The 16,641-nt window shown below is 45.2% G+C and overlaps 1 protein-coding gene across 1 annotated transcript in view; it reads right to left on the bottom strand.

Moving 5' to 3' along the window:
* LOC142013622 (antigen WC1.1-like) overlaps positions 1 to 16,392 on the bottom strand; it is a 28,123-nt gene extending 11,731 nt beyond the window's left edge. Inside the window, exons 1-6 of the mRNA XM_074995293.1 lie at positions 16,017 to 16,392; positions 13,764 to 14,078; positions 13,022 to 13,333; positions 5,877 to 6,194; positions 1,433 to 1,561; positions 370 to 684 (exon numbers count right to left, since the gene is read on the bottom strand). Of these exons, the coding sequence (XP_074851394.1) occupies positions 370 to 684; positions 1,433 to 1,561; positions 5,877 to 6,194; positions 13,022 to 13,333; positions 13,764 to 14,078; positions 16,017 to 16,392 (1,765 nt within the window). The remainder of the gene's footprint in view (positions 1 to 369; positions 685 to 1,432; positions 1,562 to 5,876; positions 6,195 to 13,021; positions 13,334 to 13,763; positions 14,079 to 16,016) is intronic.
* Between the last annotated feature and the right edge of the window lie 249 nt (positions 16,393 to 16,641).

Below are 16,641 nucleotides of genomic sequence, written 5' to 3' on the forward strand. Positions count from 1 at the left end.
AAGATGAGGGCTGGAAGGCCCCACCACTACTAAATCCTCCCAGACAGGGATCAGCCTGTTTGATTGATAGTGAAAATCAATTTGGGGATGTGCGTGGCTGTCCTTTTGGGATGAACAGAGGCATTTGTGGGCTCTCACCAGGCGAGTGCACTGTCAACCACACAGCTCAATTAACTCCCATGTTTGTTTTCCACAGCCTATAGTCTCATTTCTAAAATGGGCAATGAAAATATGGTTGTGTCACTGCTGAGAATATAGATGTGTCTACATTAAAAAGTAAACACATGCAGAGCTCCTATCACACCCTTTAAATGACTTACACGTGCAGAGCATGCGAGTGTGCCCATGAAGAGACACTTTCAGAATTACCAGTGCAAGAAATATGGGTCTCCTCTTTTCGGTCATCACAGGACTGTTCATTCCATGGTTCAGACGGGCACTGCCAGAGGGAGCTGTGCTGCTCACTGCATGCAACATGGTCCAGCCACGTTGGACCAGAACCTTCTCCATATGCAGAGTCTGAATCAATGTACCCTCCATCCCCGCAGTGCAGCTGTTTGCAGACAGTTGCTGCGGTGACTGTAGACATCTGATTGGAGCAAACACTGCCCCACGTCCCATTGTAGAAAACCTCCAGCCGCCCGGCACAGTCAGTGCTGCTCACCAGCCGCAGATCTGTGAACTCTACAAAGAAGTGAGTAAAATGTAATTTAAATTGTATATTCCTAACAGTAGCTGGGTTGTGAAGAATGAAATCCCAGGGAGTACTAGCAGTCCTGCCTGTTATTCTACAGGAGTGAGTGTCAGGGAATCACTCCAAGAATCAGAGGCTGGGTCGAGACTAGGGAAAATAAGTGAATTTCAGATGTGCAATTGTAGCTACGACATTTTCGTAGCTAGAATCGATGTATCAGAATAGATTTATTTTCCTAGTGAAGACCTAGTCTCTGTACTCTTGCTTTTACCTACCATACTCAATGCGATAACTTGGAGTTCAGGGATCGACTGCCAACCCCAGAAAGATCAATTTTGCGTTGTCTTCACTAGATGTGCAAAACTGAACTCTGGAAGATTGACACTAACTGGGTCGATCTTCCACTTAATATAGACAAGCCCAGAGACTCTGGGAGCCACAAGTCCCTTAGAAATACAATGGCTGTCTCCAGAAAGTCACCTTTTCTCAGGAGTTACACATAGATACCTGCAGGAAGGCAGTGCCTACCCCTTCCAACACTAGGGAAATGCTGGGACGTCTCCAATACCCTTGGGTGGGAACAAATGGGAAATGGTGACATTCTAATCATTACCCCAGTAGGTAGGTAGGAGAGACAGCAAGGGAGAATCTCATTTTTCTCAGCTCTCTCCTCAAACATCTGCTTCTTCCATTAAAACCCCTGGTAACTGGAGTCAAAAGAACATTCTGAGATCAGACCTGAGCAGAGAACTCCCGCGTCCTCTTTGTGTCTGCAGTTGTGCTGGCCCCAGCCCCTGGAAGGACACTCCCAGAGCTTGGATTCGTTCCCAGTGCAGTTCACATCGTCCAGCCAGATCTGCCCAGATCCTCGTCCATAATGAGCAGAGACAGTGGCATTGATGGCGTCTCCACATCCCAGCTGTTTGCAAACCACATTGGAGTCTGACAGATCCCAGGCATCATCACAGACTGTCCCCCAGGCACCATTGTAGTAAACCTCCACTCTCCCGGCGCAGCGACCTGCTCCATTTACCAGCCTGATTTGCCTACTCCCTGAAGGGATAGAGCCCAGCTGTCAGTGTCTTAAATAATGATAACTGAACCACTTCCATGCACATTTATGATGATGGTGCAATGATTGAGATACTGAAATGTGTTAAAAATCTTCCTTTAACAAGAAACACAAAAAAGAGGAGACGCTCAGTAGGGAAATAGGAAGACTTTTTAGAGTGCCATATTGATACATTACTTGTGAGTGCCAAGACCTAATTCTGAATTCCTTACTCATCTTAGTAATTTTTTGGGCAATCATCACGTGAGTCAGAAGTACTTTTGAAAGTCAGGGTTTGTGGAATCAGCCCTTACTAGGAATCCCAAGTATTCTCAAATAGTTCTGAAGAAGTTCAAGGAATTATTAAGCAGACAACAGCATGGGAAGGGGAAGTAGTATCTGTGGGCTGCAGGTGGAAGGAGGATTCTGGGAGGCGAATTCTTGGGGCTGGTACACCCAGAATGAAATGGGGAACTGGATAGTAGGAAGTAGTCCAGGGATGTAGCAATGTAAGCAGATGGAAGAAGCCTAGTACTGCTGAACTGGGGGTCCCTGGTCTGAACCCAGAAGAGGTGGACTGGGTTCCCTGAGTAGCCATCTTGGGAGTAGCACCAAGGCGGTGAATGGGAAGGCAACCTAGGGCTGTTAATGGACTGAACCCCATGCGGGGAACACTGAATGGACTAGCTTGAGGGCTGTCATGAGGAGAATGCTGTGGGAGCTGGAGCAAGAGGAGCTGCAGACAGAGCCAGAGTACCAGCAAGCAAACAGTAAATGGAGGTGTTTGCCTCAAGAGCTAATTGCCAGAGGGACCAGAAGAGGATGCCAGATCAACAGTGAGTGGAGCACCTTGTGACACCTGGAAAAGACACCTCGGAAACCGACAGTTTATTACATCACTGCAACCATTTAGAGACACAAATTGTTTTACCTGTTAATATATTGTACCTGTTTAGTTTTCCAATAACTCCTTTTTTCTTAGCCAATTAATCTGTGGTTATTTACTACAGAATTGGCTATCAGTATTAGTTTTGGTGTAAAATCTGGCATATCAGTTGATCTGGGGGGACTGACTGGTCCCGTGGAACTGGAAGAAACCTGATGCCATGTGATAGTGAGTTTAAGGGACCTTTTATCACCATGTTCAGTTAGTTCAGTTTGCCTGGATGGCAAACTAGGCTGGAGAGCCTACACGGACTGACAGTGACCGCATAGTGAAACTGGTATTGTGATGCAGGACTTCAAATGTGTCACTGTCATTGTGAAATCTAATTACAGAACATAGCACCATTGTGGGAAGTCTGCCCTTGTTTTTTTCTTTTCTTTTCTTTTCTTTTCTTTCGGGGAAGGGGAAGGTTGTTTTTTTTTTGAATGGGTGGTTTGCCCGAACATACAGCAATGAGTCACCCCAGCCAGCATGACAGGAGAGACTAGAGGGTTAGAAGAAAGCAGATTGATACCATTTTATTTTACAAATAAAGGAGAAGAAAGGCAAATTTGATGAATGAGCCAATAAGAAAGTCCCAGGCACAGAGGGGCTTATTCTACTCCTACTGAAATCAGCTGTGAAACTCCCATTGACACAATAGGAACACGAATGCGCCCTTAGTGCGCTGTAGTTGTCATGCAGTTGTAATGGGAATGAAAATTTATTTTGGTGCGGTACTGTACAGGGCATCATATAGGCTATGTCTAGATTGTAAAGAATTGTCGGCAAAAGCTCTGCAAATTGCACATTGCATTTGCGTATCTCCTGCTGACAGTTCTGTCGGGAGAGGCTTTCCCCAACATTTGGCCCATCCAGATGGAGCCAAATGTTGGGAAAACCCACTCTGTTGACATGTCCCTTCTTCCTTGTGGAATAAGGAAGACCAGGATGTTGATAGAAAGCTCCCAGAGTGGCTGACTTCTGTCGGGAAGACTTCTCCCGACAGAAGCCTGAAACCTAGACGTAGCCATGGCAAAGCAGTTAAAAAAAAACAAAAACAAAAAAAACCTGTTACTTGAAAAATATCAATATTTCCTATGTACATTTTACTGAGGAATCTTAATATAAATTATATACCAGCAAAAACAACAACAGAATTATCTTGCGTAACAGTCATGTGTACCCAAGAACAATGAAAATCCCATCGCAGAATTCTTAGTTATTGTTGATATCGTTTCCTTTAAATGAAGGGAAATTGAACAGTTATAAGGATACAGCAATGCCACACTATAGCAGCAACTTTCATATATTTCCTAAGTTGCGGAACATCAAGTCCCCCAAGATACATAAATATTTATAATCTTTATAAATATTGAATGTATAAACTATTACCTATTTATTTAAACAGGGATGTGATTCTTCCACATCCCAAGCGAGTGCTTTGGCCACTACCTAGAATCACTCTTGCTTCTTTTTTCTGATTTGGTGCCTGCATGGACATTTCCAACATGAGAAACCCACCTCAGCATACCCTATACTGTGGTTTCCAACCTTTTCAGTAACACAGCATTCCTCAATGAGACAAACAATTTTGCAGCACACACATTTTTCAGCTGAATTGATTGCTTATAAGCATCAGACTTGCTTTCATTTACTACGGTTACAGTCTTAATAGAGAGGTTTGCAGCATAGCAGTGCATGCAACAGACTAAACAGGGATCAAATGCATTAATGTTTCAAATCCACCACAGAAGAGACCACCTTTGTCAGGTCAGGAAAAAGGATGGGCAAGTGAACATGTGTCATGTTCACTAGGGATGTTGAGTGAGTAAGGAGGGTGGTGGGGAGGAGGTGGATCCAGAGAGCAAGAGAGCCACTCTAAGCAGCCACAGCGAGGGGACATTGACAAAATTTCATGGGACACTTGAACAGTTCTCACAGCACACCAGTGAGTCACGTCAAACTGGCTGAAAAACCACTGCCCTATAGTCTAGTGATCAGAGCACCCACCTATGTTCATGTCCTTGCTCCAAATCCGGCAGAGCACTGATTTGAACCTAGGTATTTCACATCCCATTTGAGTGCCTTAACCACCGGGTTATGTGTAAACTGGACAGATGTGAGAGTTGACCTGGCTTACAGGCCTAGCTTCAGGAGTGGGTTCATGTTTATGTGACCTAAGCGGAGATAGGTGCCCTTCTCTGGCCTGTGTACCAGAGCTTTAAAAATTAGATCAATGGAAGTTAGGCACATAAATAACTTTGTGTATCTAGGCCCAAAACCGTCCCCACTTCCTTGGCATTTCACGGTTGGTAAGTTTAGGTGGCTCCCTGTTCAGCTTGCTGGCCCTCAAGGTGTCTAACTCTCCCCAGGTATTGTTCAGGGAGCTGGGCACATGGATGGAATATTCCATGGGCAGGGAAGGAACCTAAGGGTCAGGCTTTGCAATGAGCAAGTCCCTTTGGGGATCTAGCTCTGAGCCCCTACCCATGGCAATCTTGGACAAAATGGGGTGCCTGTGATCTCCTTTTCTTACTATTGTTTTCTTAGCTGAGAAAGCACTTTTTAAGACTTTCAGATTAAGAAACCACCAAGTACACTAGAGCTGCTCAGGAAATTCATTCTTCTTCCCACAAAAGATTTAGATGGCCATGAGTATTTTTCATGTTTCACAAAGGAGTTTCAGATTTGCCTAGGGAGGCTGTGGAATCTCCGTCTCTGGAGATATTTAAGAACGGGTTAGATAAGTGTCTGTCAGAGATGGTCTAGACAGTACTTGGTCCTGCCATGAGGGCAGGGGGCTGGACACAATGACTTCTCAAGTCCCTTCCAGTCCTAGCATTCTATGATTCTATGATTTTCACTGAAAAAAAAATCAAATGTTTTCACAAAAAGTCCACAATCTTATTTTGAAGATTTTTCATAGAAAAAAGTTTAGATGAAAATTTTTGAACTTCTCAAATATATGAAAATATAAGAAGGAGGGAGGTTCCTGCAGTGTATTAACAGTATTATGTGCCTATCTTTCTCTGTATACAATACAATATTTTTCCTATAAATCAACGAAAGTTTGAACCTCAGGTTCATGTTATTTCAAGGTCCAATGACATCTTAGCACAAAGTGGGGTGAAGGCAGGCCCTGGGAAGGCTTCCATCCCACTGAACAAGGACAGGACCTTTGTAAGATTTTCATAGTAACTCACCTGAGCAAACAACACCAACATCCTCAGCAGTTCCTGCCTGGGCTGTCTCAGACATGGAGATGTTGCATTGAGTCAGACGAGTCTCATTCCCGGCACACTGGACCCTTCTCAGCCCCACAGGGCCTGTTCCCCGCTCAGACTTAGGGGGGTTATAAGCTTTCTCAGCGACTCCGCACTGGAGCTCCCTGCACACCACGCTGGCATCGTTCATGTCCCACTGGTCATCCAGCACTCGGCTCCACACACCACTGAGGGAAATCTTGACTGTCCCATTGCATCGGCTCTCTACATTCAGCAGCCTGAGCGACTCAGAGCGACCTGGGCTCACAGAGACAGGAAACACACTGAGTAACACTCCCTGCTGGTACTGCATTAGAATCGAAACACAGCTGTGAAGTGAAACACAGGTTTCTGTGCAAAGGAGAAAGTAGGTAACTCTCACCAGTGTGCCGTGATACATGGAAGAGCTTCTGCCAATGCTTTCATTTGCCTCTCTATTCAGAAATGTAGGGGGTGATGGAGGGAAAGAACTCATGCAAAACCTGATCCCAGAGCAGTGAGGTGTGGGCTTTCACCTGCCTTGGGAGTCAAAGTGAGCGAAAGCCCTCAGGGGCATCGGGCAGATCAGGCCCTGATACCACCATGACCAACGCTCACACCAAGCTCCCCACTTCCTGGCTACAGTTCCCAGATCCAGATCCAGCACTGCCAAGATACATGGCTCCTATAAAGAAAACCCTGCCCTGTTTGTCTCTGTTTAAGGTACACTAGTGAACTGTGATCACTGCATCAGCTCAAGACTGAGAAGAAGCCAACAAAGTAAAGGTTTTTCTTCTGCACCCAGCAGGACTTTTCCAGGCCAGGTCTGCAATCTGAGTGACTTTTCTCATGAACATTTAGTTGTCGGCTTGGCTAGTGATGATGCTTGGAATGATGAGTGACCTATGGGAAATGGGAAAGAACAGCCCAGTTTTTTCTAAATGCTTTATATTATACACTTCATATTAAAACTATGAGCATGCAAAGATTTTGAAATTCCTTGGGGGAGAAGCCAATACCCTTTCAGATCACTGACACTGGAGATTTAAATGACGTATGTCACACCTCGCATTCCAAAGGAGTCGAAATGCTCCCAAAACATGATTTCTAAACCTGCCAAATCTTCAAAATATATAAACACAAAATTTATATGCAGAGGAGAGTAGTTAAAAATGGGATTAATATTGAACTTAAAACAGGGATTCAACGTTTGAGTTTTCTATTAAAGTTTATATATAGTCTGATTCATCCATTAAGGTTGCTATACTCTAATTAGGTGTAAATAAGCCCATAGGACTAGTGAGAATGGGTCCAAATGTAATCTACTTTACTTCCAGCACAGAATCTCTGTCAGGGTGAGTCACATTCCTTGTATTGCAGCATTCGGCCTTGTATCTCCTATAGCATGTGAGCGACAGAGTGCGGAGCGGACATGGATTTTAGCTGTATACTCTGCACCTCTGTTTCATTGTGGGCAACTCGCCCGGCAGGTCACACCTTAGTCACCCTGTGCAGGTTGAGCCAAATTACCAGGGGAAAAGTTTGTAAATACAGGAGTGGAAGGGCTACAATGACACAGCTATAGCTCTCCAGCTACAGCTCTGTAAGCTTTCACTATAGACACTCCCCAGGCCAAGGGCAGTGTTCTCCAATCACTGTAATTATTACCTTCCCAAGAGGCTAGGTTGACAGAAGAATTCTGTTGAGGTAATGCTGTCAACACTAGGAGATAGATCACCATAACTATAATGAGAAGTCCTGTGACACCTTATAGACCAACAGGATTTTTGGAGCATAAGCTTACATGGGCAAAGACCCACTTTGTCACTGCATATTATGACCATATCATGAAGACTGAGAAATCATCTCTGTTAAGCATGATATCACAGCCTTCAGGCCTGTATATTTGCCTGAGGTAGAATTTTGGGTCTTGTTTGCCCATTTGACTTTTGACTTTTCAAAATGTTAGGAATCATTAAAAAAGGGATAAAGAATAAGACAGAGAACATGGTATTGCTTCTGTATAAATCCATGGTACACCTACATTGTGAATACTCTGTCATGAAGGACTGCAGGGAAAGGGTTAAGCCTTACAGAGACAATTCTGAGCAGTGGGTGGTCAGGTGAGCCAATGGGAGGAAATTTTTGAACTGAGAAAAATTGCTGTTTGAGGGGTCTTTTGTCTGCATGGCTGATAAAGCAGTGACAGAGAAACAATTACTCCCAAGCAGCTGGAATGAATCCAGTAAATACCCTGTGCTTCTCAAAACCAGCCATATATATGTAAGTAGAAGGGCAGGGTATAGTTAGACATAATCAGGTTATGGTTATTTTAGGTTTGTTGTGGACTATCTTTTTTCAGTGGCTTTGATTAATGATTTGATTCCTTCCCCTGTAATCCATATCTGTAAACTGAATCCCAGGGAAGTAATTCTCTGTGCTGCAGCCAGCACGATTTATTTTCTCTTGTTTTGTGAATAAATTACTTTTCTAAAGCAAATGATTTGATTCCTGTGTCCTAAGAAGCATCTGTGTATATTCAGGCCTTGGACTGAAAGGTCAGCTATCAGATTACAAGTCTTTGTGTCTAAACTCTCTCCTCAGGGAGGGTTAAGAGCTAGGTGTACTTTCAGGGAGACGTCCCAATGTGTCTTCCTGGGTTAAAGGTGTTTTGTCACTCAGGTGATGGCAGAGATTACCCCCCAAGGTCAGGGCATCTCTAGCTTTGGGAAACTTTTTAAGCAAAGTCTTTTACGGGTCAGATATTTATTTTTAAGCCTTCTGAGGAAACCTAATTTCTGCAAACAGAGTGTCAGAGTGGGGAGCAGCCCTGACAACTGCGTACAATTGTGGTTGTCTCATCTCAAAAAAAGATATATTGCCACTGGAAAAGATTTAGAAAAGGGCAGCAAAAATGATTAGGGGTTTAGAGTGGGTGTCATATGAACAGAGATTAAAAAAACTGGGACTTTCCATCTTAGAAAAATAGGAGACTAAGGGGATATGACAGAGGTCTATAAATCATGACAGGTATGGAAAAAGTGCATAAGTAAAAGTTATTTACTTCTTCCCATAACACAAAGACCAGGGGTCACCAAATTAAATTAGTCAGTCGAAGGTTTAAAACAAAAAAAAAGGAAGCTTTTCTTCACACAGTGCACTGTAGGCCTGTGGAACTCCTTGCCAGAGAAATTTGTGAAGACCAAGACTTTAACTGGATTCAAAAAAGATCTAGATATATTCCTGGGGGTTAGGTCCTTCAATGGTTATTGGCCACCATGGGTAGGAGTGGGATCCCTACCTTCTGTTTGTCAGAGGCTGGAAATGTAAGACAGGAGAGGGATCACTCAATGACTCAATGTTCTGTTCACTCCCTCTGGGACACCTGGCATTGGCCACAGTTGGAAAATAGCAGACTGGGCTAGACAGACCTATCGTCTCCCCCAGTATAACTGTTCTTACATTCTTTGTGTTCTTACTATTATGGGCAAACAAATAATAAAGCCACTGAGTGTTACAACTACTCTAAAATAGATGGGGATAGGTATAACACTTAATGGCTATGGTTATATCAGTGAGTTTTGCCAACAAAACCCTGGTTTTGTCAACAAAACTGGTGGAATGTCCCCACACAAAATGTTGTTTATCTACAGTTTGTTGACAAAACGCACATTCTCCTGCAGCGTTCTGCCTCTCAGCCACGAGGCATAATGCTGCTATTGACAGATTGTGTTGACAAAAAAAGCTGTATGGATGCTCTTGCGGGGGCCTTCCCTTGACACACAGGGGCTACGTTTACACGTGCACGCTACATCGAAATAGCTTATTTCAATGTAGGGACATCTAAATAGTCTATTTCGATGAATAACATCTACACGTCCTCCAGGGCTGGCAACGTCGATGTTCAACTTCGACGTTGGGCAGCACCACATCGAAATAGGCACTGTAAGGGAACGTCTACATGCCAAAGTAGCACACATCGAAATAAGGGTGCCAGGAACAGCTGCAGACAGGGTCACAGGGCGGACTCAACAGCAAGCCGCTCCCTTAAAGGGCCCCTCCCAGACACAGTTGCACTAAACAACACAAGATCCACAGAGCCGACAACTGGTTGCAGACCCTGTGCATGCAGCATGGATCCCCAGCTGCAGCAGCAGCAGCCAGAAGCCCTGGGCTAAGGGCTGCTGCACACGATGACCATAGAGCCCCGCAGGGGCTGGAGAGAGAACGTCTCTCAACACCTCAGCTGATGGCAGCCATGGCGGACCCCGCTATTTTGATGTTGTGGGACGCGGATCATCTACACATGCCCTACTTCGACGTTCAACTTGAAGTAGGGCGCTATTCCCATCCCCTCATGGGGTTAGCGACTTCGACGTCTCGCCGCCTAATGTCGATTTCAACTTCGAAGTAGCGCCCAACACGTGTAGCCGTGACGGGAGCTATTTCGAAGTTGGCGCCGCTATTTCGAAGTAGCGTGGATGTGTAGACGCGGCCAGGGTGTCCAGGACAATGGGCAACCCTGTCTGCTGTGGTTCCAGGTGCCTGTTTTGTTGAGAGAACAGTCAGGCTGTCCGATTGCTCTTATGACTGAGTGGAGCGCTTTGTTGACTGGCTTTTATGTGTGGCTACACTCTGTCAACAGATGTTCTATCAGGAAATCTCTTCCAACAGTGACCTCTATCAACAGAGCGCTAGTGTATAACTGTCACCAGTGACTTTGTTTAAGAGCTAGAGCTAAAGTGCCGCTGGATATAGTTACCTCAGCTTCTATGTCGATTCAGTGTCAAGCAACCAATCAGGAGAAACAAGGGGAATGGGTTGGAAGGCATAAGAAATGTTAGAAGCCAAAGAAATACCTGCTCGTGACTGAAACACAACTTTTTCCTTACCATGGGATAAGAAAGAAGTGGTACAAAAGCCCCCAAACCCAAGATAATTCAAAACAGAACTTAACTGTGAATTATAAGGGTTGGGACCCAGGGCATGCGCTAAATGAATACTTATGCCGACTAAGAAGTGAGGAGCTGGGACAGTGGGAGAAGACTCTGTGACATCAGAGCTATAGGTATGCTTCCTTGAAACTAACCTCAATAAACTTTGCATTGCCTGTACTTTGGCCTTCTAGTCTTCTGCTTTCTGTCTGTGTGACAAGAATAAGGGAGGGGTGAAGAGAAAGCCCTTAACAATCCTTAAGAGAATATCAGTGGAGGATGGATTTTTGATGTGAGTACTAAAGTATAGAAAATGTTAAAGTGAAACCTTATTCCGGTTGAACCTCTCTAATCCAGAACTCTCTCATCCAGCAACATTCATAATCTGGCATGGTTTTAGTGAATGTCCATTTATCATGGATGCAGCCAAGTTCCCTGTGGTCCCATAAGGTTTGTTTCCAGCCACCAGTCCTGGCTCTTTGGGTTCTCTGCTGTTATTTAGCTGTGATTTACCCCTAAATATGTTTTAAGAGCCAGAAAGCAGTGGGAGTGTGGGTAACAATGCTAGCCAATATTGACCTCACAGGGTCTGGCAAATTCTGTCATCCAGCACCTGTCAGGTCCTGTGGGTGCTGGACTAGAGAGTTGCAACCTGTAGTTGAATGTTTGAAAGAGACACAAAAGGAAAAAAAATTATCTTAGGGAGATCCAATAAACCAATTAGATTTTTTTTAATTATTGGTAGTATTCTAAATACTATTTAAAATGTTTTCTCTGTGCATTTAGGCTATGCCTACACTAGAAGCATCTGTCAACAGAATTTACTGTCCACAGGGTAATCTTGACAGAACCTCTGTCAACAGATTGCATCTACACACAAATTGCTCTGTCAACAGAGAACTGCCAAAATGCACGGCCCTCTGGTGCCAGAAAGTGAAATGGCAGCCCTGCAACCAGAAGCCCTCACTGTCGACAGAAGTTCTACACTGTACATTTGTCGACAGTACTCTGTCCAGAGATTGTTATCCCTCACATTTTTGAGGGATAATATTGTCCAGGAAAATGCAGAGTTCTGTCAAGACTTTTGTCTACCATCATGTAGATACTCGCTTCAGTTACAGAAGGGTTTTACCATTGCTTGTAGGTAAACCGCCTCTCCAAGTGGCGGTAGGTAGGTCAGTTGAAGAATTCCACACGGGGATTAGGTTAGCATAGTTATGTCACTCCTACTGATCTCACTGATGAAGCCTGCTAAGTGTCTAACTCCTTACTGAAAAGTGAGACTTAGGCTCCTAAACTAGTCAGGCATTGCAATCCTGAGCGGAGCAACACCACAGCACCTGTAAAAATTTGGACATAAACTACTACGGATAGCCATCAGATAATATGACCTGTGTCAGTCTCTGCTATTCTCTCATGTAGCATGGAGAAGCCTTTGCAGATGGAAAAGGGAGCATCTCTGGAGAGGCCTGGGGGAATAAGGACCACTGTAGTATTTGCGTTGCATTATAGAGGAGTCTCATGAAAGTACCAGATGCTCTCACTAACAGCAGGGCCTTTGTGAGAGTTCCTAGATGGCTCAAGAGCAGAGATCTGCAGATATCTGAACACCTTCCTGAAAATTCGGATCTTTGGCAAAACCATGACCATTTGTATAAATTGTTCCGGAGTATTCGTGATCTATGAACTGAACAAGCTCCGCAGCTGAGGGCTGCACCCAGCAGCACGCAATCTGCAGTAGGCAAGGAGGGAGGCACTTCGCCCAGGAACACCAGGGCAAACCCCTACCTGTCCAGAGGGTGAAATGGGACTGTAACAGTCCCACAGTTATAATGAAATCTCTACTTATAAATTGCTTTTGTAACATCAACCTCAGAGTGATGATGGGCTGAGTCAGCCCTGCTGGTATTGAGGGAATCTGTGAATCACAAATCCCAGGCTTATAGCACATAGCCCCTCTCTCCAGTTCCCACTACCCTAGTGCCTGGATCTATCTCGCTAACTCCTCACTGCACCCAGAGGGGTCTGAGATTTGGAGAACTTAAGCAAACAGAGCAACATGCCAATAGCTTACTTCCCTTGAGCCCTGTAGTCAATGGGATTACTCATAGCAATCCTTATCCGGACAGTACCTTGCACTGTAACTAGCATACACATCTACGGTATGCTTACCTGAGCAAATAACCCTGGCCGTGTCTGTGGGGGAGCAGATTGGGTTCCCCAGGGACATGCGAAAACAATCCCACAGACAGGATTCGGTCCCGTCACAATGAAAAGCGTCGCTCCATATGGTTCCATTCGCTTCCTCAAAATGGGCTCCTCCCTCAATCGACTTAGCGTATCCGCAGTTCAGCTGATGGCAGAGGACGTTGGCATCTAGCAAATCCCAGTGGGAGTCACAGAGGCTTCCCCATGTATCTCCATGTTGGATCTCCACTCTCCCGGAGCATTCGGTGCCATTCACTAACCTGCCGCCCAGACACCCTGAGCACAAGAGAGAGTGAGTGCTGAGGGGGTGCAAGGGTGAGCATTAACAGCAGGACAGGGAGGGGAGTGGGACACAGGGAGGAATTGTTCCAGCTAGAAATGCTAGAAAGTGCTCTGTGAGGGCTCTGGGGCTTTTCTCCACCAGCACACTCACAAACTGACACTCGATCCCTGCTAGTGTGAAGGGCGGACAAGAGACCAGAATTTGGTTACTTGGTACATTTTGTCCTCAAGGCACCACAAGCATTTCACAGCAGGATTAAATCCAGCAGATGTAGTGACAGGGTGTAAATTTATGGGCCGGGATCCCAGCTGGTGTAAATGAGCATAACCTCACTGAGCTCACTGAAGCCTGGCCAATTTACACATAGAGAAGATCAAGCTGAAGATTTTCCCCCCGATTCTCTTCTTTCACACTGCAGCTCACCTGCACACACCACGCTGGCTTCACTCCCAGCAGGACACTCAGTTGCACCCAGCGTTGTGACAGGATGTTCCCTCAGGCAGGATTGGTTCCTCTGACAGCCAAATGTGCCATTCCAGACAGGCCCATCTCTTGCCCCAAAGAGCTGCTCTGCTGGTATCCACATAGCGAATCCACAGCCGAGCTGTTGGCAGAGGGTGTGGGCAGCCTGTAAATCCCACTGGGCATCACAGAGGGTTCCCCAGACACCTCCATGGCGAAGCTCCACTCTCCCCGAACAGTCGGTGCTGCCATTTGCCAGCCTGTATCCGCCGTACCCTGAGAACAAGGAGAAAGGAGATTAGAGGGACATTTCTGTTACAGTGTTGTCTACAGAGATGTGACAAAGGAGCCCAGTGACTTGGAATAATTAATATTTATTTTCCAGTTTACTAGGCACTTTGTTAATTTAGGATGCTCAGATTTTATAATTAAGAACTTTCATGGTCATTATTTCCCATGTCTGCCCTTTGAGGGGGAGGGGAGGGTCACACAACACCCACCAAACTCTGCCCCTGGACGTACCTTTCTGTGGTCAAGTTGAGACCTGGGATAGATTCATAGAATCATAGAATCCTAGGGCTGGAAGGGACCTCAGGAGGTCACCTAGTCCAGCCCCCTGCTTCAAGCAGGATCAACCCCCACTAAGTCATCCCAGCCAGCACCTTGTCAAGCCAGGACTTAAAAACCTCAAGGGATGGAGAATCCACCACCTCCCTAGGCAGCACATTCCAGTGCTTCACCACCCTCCTGGTGAAATAGTTTTTCCTATTATCCAACCTACATCTCCTGCTCTGTAACTTCAGACCATTGCTCCTTGTTCTGCTCTCTGACATCACTGAGAACAGTTTCTCACCCTCCTCTTTAGAGCTCCCCTTCAGGAAGTTGAAGGCTGCTATTAAATCACCCCTCCGTCTTCTCTTCTGTAAGCTAAATGAGCCAAATCCCTCAGCCTCTCCTCATAGGTCATGTGCACCAACACCTTAATCGTTTTTGTCACCCTCCGCTGAACCTGCTCCAGCACATCCACATCCTTTTTATTGTGGGGGGGCCCAAAATTGGACACAATATTCCAGATGTGGCCTCACCAGTGCCGAATAGAGAGGAACAACCACTTCTCTAGATCTACTCGAAATGCTTCTCCTAATGCACCCTAGTATGCCAATATCCTTCTTGGCTACAAGGGCACACTCTTTACTCATATCCAGCCTCTTATCCACCATAACTCCTAGGTCCCTTTCCACTGTACTGCTGCTTAGCCAGTCGGTCCCCAGCCTATAACGATGCTTGGGATTCTTCCATCCCAAGTGAAGGACTCTACACTTCTCCTTGTTGAACCGCATCAGATTTCTTTTGGCCCAATCCTCCAGGTAATCCAGGTCACTCTGGATTTTATCTCTGCCCTCCAACATACCTACCTCTCCCCCTAGCTTTGTGTCATCCGCAGACTTGTTGAGGGTGAAAGCCAGTCCCTCATCCAGGTCATTAATAAAGACGTCGAACAACATCGGCTCCACAGTTTCTCTGTGGTTAAGGTCAGTCCCTTCTTTGGCTGATCAGGAATCTGAAATGGCTGTCCTCATTACATCATATGAATGTCATGTTAAGAAACTGGGATTCTTTCATGTCATGGTTGTTGCATTGTATGTTTTTAAGAGTTCACTGAATCCAAACACTAGAACTCAGCAATCTGACTCTAGGAATCTGCAAAGTGGTGATATTATAGCGTAGTGACAGCACAGTGTAAGTCTCACAGCCACTTGCTGATTTAGATGTCTGCCTTTGGAGAAATGTCAACCTGGAACATTATTGAATACAGCAGCAGAGCATGAAATAAAAACCAGTCTTGTGATTTCTAGTTCTATGCTCTGACCATTAGACCCTGTCCCTTCCCTTTGCAGAGCTATTTGAATAGGGAGAAGATTGCTAAGTAGTGCATGCATCACTATAAAATCTAGATAAGGGGAATCAGAGCTTTGCAGGAAAGAAGGTGAATAGAACTCTCTCCATTCATTGGGTGGTGAGAAAATAGAATCACCCTTTGTAGCAGACAGGAATACTTTGGAGAAACTTGGAAACATGAAAAGGCTTCTGGGATGTGGGTTTGCATGGTGGGGGGAGGAGGGACCTATGTGGTTGTTGGATAAAAGGATTTGAGTAGCCCAGCTACAGGGCCCGTGTTAGTGACATGTTAAAGTAATCATTTCGAATTCTTACCTGAGCACAATACACCAACATCATTAGCATGGGAGCATGTATCATGAAGAGGGGAGATCCTGGGACATTTCTCAAGGAGAGACTCAGTCCCCAAACACTGAAACTCTTCTTTCCAAATCAGACCACGTCCTTCTCCAAAGTGAGCTGCTCCCAGGATGGATGCAGCCTGTCCACATCCTAATTCATTGCAGATAACAGAGGCAGCACTGAAATTCAAATGTGATTCACAGACAGTCTCCCATGTTTTTCCATGTTTGACTTCAACACGTCCTGAGCAGGAAGTTTCCCCTCCAGCCAGTTGGACCTCAATGTGACCTAGAGTCAATACATTTATCAATGGATGCTTGTTATACTGCCATTTCACACCCACCCACATGCCTTCATAGTGACAAAATGAAAAGTAACATCTCCCAATAGAAAAAAAACAAAAATACTTTTTAACTCGGATAGCCCTTTACCCTGTATGTTCATTCCTGTCTTCCTGTGACCCCCTCAAGGATTGAACCCACAACTCTGGGAAACAAACAGGAAGAATTGGAAATCCTGGCACAACTGAGGAATTATGATGTAATTGGAATAACGGAGACTTGGTGGGATGACTCACATAACTGGAGCAAAGTTATAG

This window comes from Carettochelys insculpta, chromosome 1 (assembly GCF_033958435.1).
Source record: "Carettochelys insculpta isolate YL-2023 chromosome 1, ASM3395843v1, whole genome shotgun sequence".
Classification (NCBI taxonomy): domain Eukaryota; kingdom Metazoa; phylum Chordata; order Testudines; family Carettochelyidae; genus Carettochelys; species Carettochelys insculpta.